The sequence below is a fragment of the Vombatus ursinus genome, unplaced genomic scaffold, assembly GCF_900497805.2.
Source record: "Vombatus ursinus unplaced genomic scaffold, bare-nosed wombat genome assembly UNPS02006874.1, whole genome shotgun sequence".
In the NCBI taxonomy this organism is placed as follows: Eukaryota; Metazoa; Chordata; class Mammalia; order Diprotodontia; family Vombatidae; genus Vombatus; species Vombatus ursinus.
This window is the reverse complement of record NW_020946652.1, coordinates 6,216,368-6,218,686: the sequence shown is the minus strand read 5'-3', so window position 1 is coordinate 6,218,686 and position 2,319 is coordinate 6,216,368. Positions and strand designations below refer to the sequence as shown.

General features: G+C 59.5%; 1 protein-coding gene across 1 annotated transcript in view; it reads right to left on the bottom strand.

Annotated features, from left to right (window-relative positions):
* Positions 1 to 935: 935 nt before the first annotated feature.
* Positions 936 to 2,319, bottom strand: part of HES1 (hes family bHLH transcription factor 1) — a 2,801-nt gene continuing 1,417 nt past the window's right edge. The window contains exon 4 of the mRNA XM_027848818.1: positions 936 to 1,959. Coding sequence (XP_027704619.1) covers positions 1,388 to 1,959 — 572 coding nt within the window. The 3' untranslated portion in view covers positions 936 to 1,387. The remainder of the gene's footprint in view (positions 1,960 to 2,319) is intronic.

Genomic DNA, 2,319 nt, shown 5'->3' with positions numbered 1-2,319 from the left:
AGTCTGACAAGCCTTTGTGGTGGGGTTTGGACGAAACTCTCTGCAGATCCTGGCCTCGTTTAAAGCGGCCGCCTTGAGTTAGGACTTGTTAAGGAGGGTTATGTGAGCTGAAACCCGAGACGAGCCTTTTGCTTCTATCTGGAGCCCACATCTTGCCTGGAAATGGGGCATGACCAAGCCCAAGGGGTCGCTTGCTGCTTGTATTATGAGGGGAAGGGAGTGTGTGTAAGGGCCAAAGCTGCCCTCCCATGTTTTCTCTATTAGAACCAAGAGCAGAAAGTGATCAAAACCACATGTCTGGTGTTAAGCATCTGAGCTCCCTCCGCCAGCCTGGGGATTCTAACTAGCTACCCCTAGCAGGAACAAGCCGGTGACCTTTCTGGCTTGCCTGGCTGGGCAAGTGGAAGAGAACTGCATTCTAAACTTTCTGGGTGCACACATCCAGAGTTCCCTAGCCTCACCTAAGGATTAATTAATTAATGGAGAATCAACAAATTGGAGCCTCCAGGCTGCAGGAGGCCAGGAGGGTTTAACTTAGGGCCTGGGGACAGGGGAGGGGATGGAGAGGATAATTTCCCAAACTTCAGGAGGGGCCCCTGCGGTGGGGGAAGGGTGATTTCAAAGGATACCAACCACTCCATAACTTTACCAAAGTGATTCCCCCCCCCCAAAATTCCCATTTTTTTAAGACTCCTTCCAGAGTGTCCCCAACCGCACCAGATGGGGGCTTGGGAAAGAATACCTCCCCTCCGCCCAGTGCTTCTCCCTTCCTCCACCAGCCTAGGGGTACTTGCTAAAAGACTGGTTGAGGAAAAAATGTACCCTGGTTCTTTCAGCCCCCTCCCCCAATTCAGTGACAACCTAAAGAAAAAGGCCCAGCCCAGGGGCCCTCGGGCGAGGAAAGCTGCAGCCCCACAGAGCAGGCAAGTCGGAACTCTGGTCCTGTTGGTTTTATTCTTCTCCTGTCTCAAAGAAAACTTTCCCCAAGGAAGACCATTTGTCAGAGCATTTTCAGACATCTTTGGCATCACATAAAAAAGGGATCTCGTGTAAAAAACGAAATGTCACCTGAACTTGTATCATACAAAGGCGCACCATCCAATATGAACATGTAAAATATATACAAATATAGGGCATGGCCAGTCACTCGATCCAACGCTCTACAAAAAGGTTAACTTGTCAGAACTGTTTAGAAAACAAGCCCCAGGTCACAGGGGACCATCTCACTAGCTCGGCCGTCTGTCTGGCTTTCTGGCTGTCCCTCTCCCAAAGGTCCAGGCCCTGCAGAGGGTGTGTCTGGGGTGGGGTGCGGTGGGCTGGGAGTGGGGAGAACCGGGGCCCCGCTTGTTTTTGTTTCTGGCCCGGGCGGGTTTCTCCTCGTCCTGATTCACCAGGGTCTCCACACCGAGTCAGCCGTGAGCGAGGGGCCGCTGGACGGGGAGCCGGTGCCGGCGGCACCCCCGCCCGCGTGGGTGTACACGGGGATCACCGGCCCGCTGTGCGCGAAGGCCGCATTGGGGATGAGGAAGGCGAACTGGCCGTCGGGGGCCGGCACCACCTGGAAGCCGCCGAACACCTTGGCCCCGTCGGCGGCGGCCGCTGCTGCCGCAGCGCCGGCCCCGAGCTTGCAGGGCACACCGCCCCCGCTGCCCGCGCCCGCGGCGCCCCCGCCCCCGCCGCCGGGGGGCGCAGCGGCCCCGGGGAGGGCCACCAAAGGCTGCCCGAAGGGGGGGCCGTGCGGGCCGCCGGGCGCGGGAGGCGGCAGGGTGGGGTGAGGCGGCGGCGGGTAGTTCAGGGCATGGATCTGGCTCATGCAGTTGGCCAGGTGACCCAGCAGGCGCGTGCGGACGTCCGTGTTCACCCCCTCGCACGTCGACAGGAAACGGGTCACCTCGTTCATGCACTCGCTGAATCCGGCGCGGTACTTGCCCAGGACCGTCGGGTCGGTGCTGAGCGCGGCTGTGGGGGGGAGGAGAGGGCCGGCTAATTTGCCTTGCCGGACCTAGCCCACCCCGGCCCCCTTCCAGGCCCTTCCCATCGGTCCTTTCCTGCCCTGTCTCGGGCACAGGTCTATAGGGCCAGGCAATCTCTACAGTTTCATTTATTGAGTTTATTTGGGAGGTGGGGGGGGGAGGGTCCCTTCACCTTGAATGTCTCACTCTCGTAGCGCTACCACTCCGAGCTCAGACTGACTGACCCCCCACCCGTCGCCCAATCCTACCCTACCGCAGCCCCAGAGTCCTGCCCTCTAGCGCCCAGAGCTGCCGGCCACCTCCTGCCTCTCCTGCCTCTCCTGCCTCTCCTGCCTCTCCTGCCTCT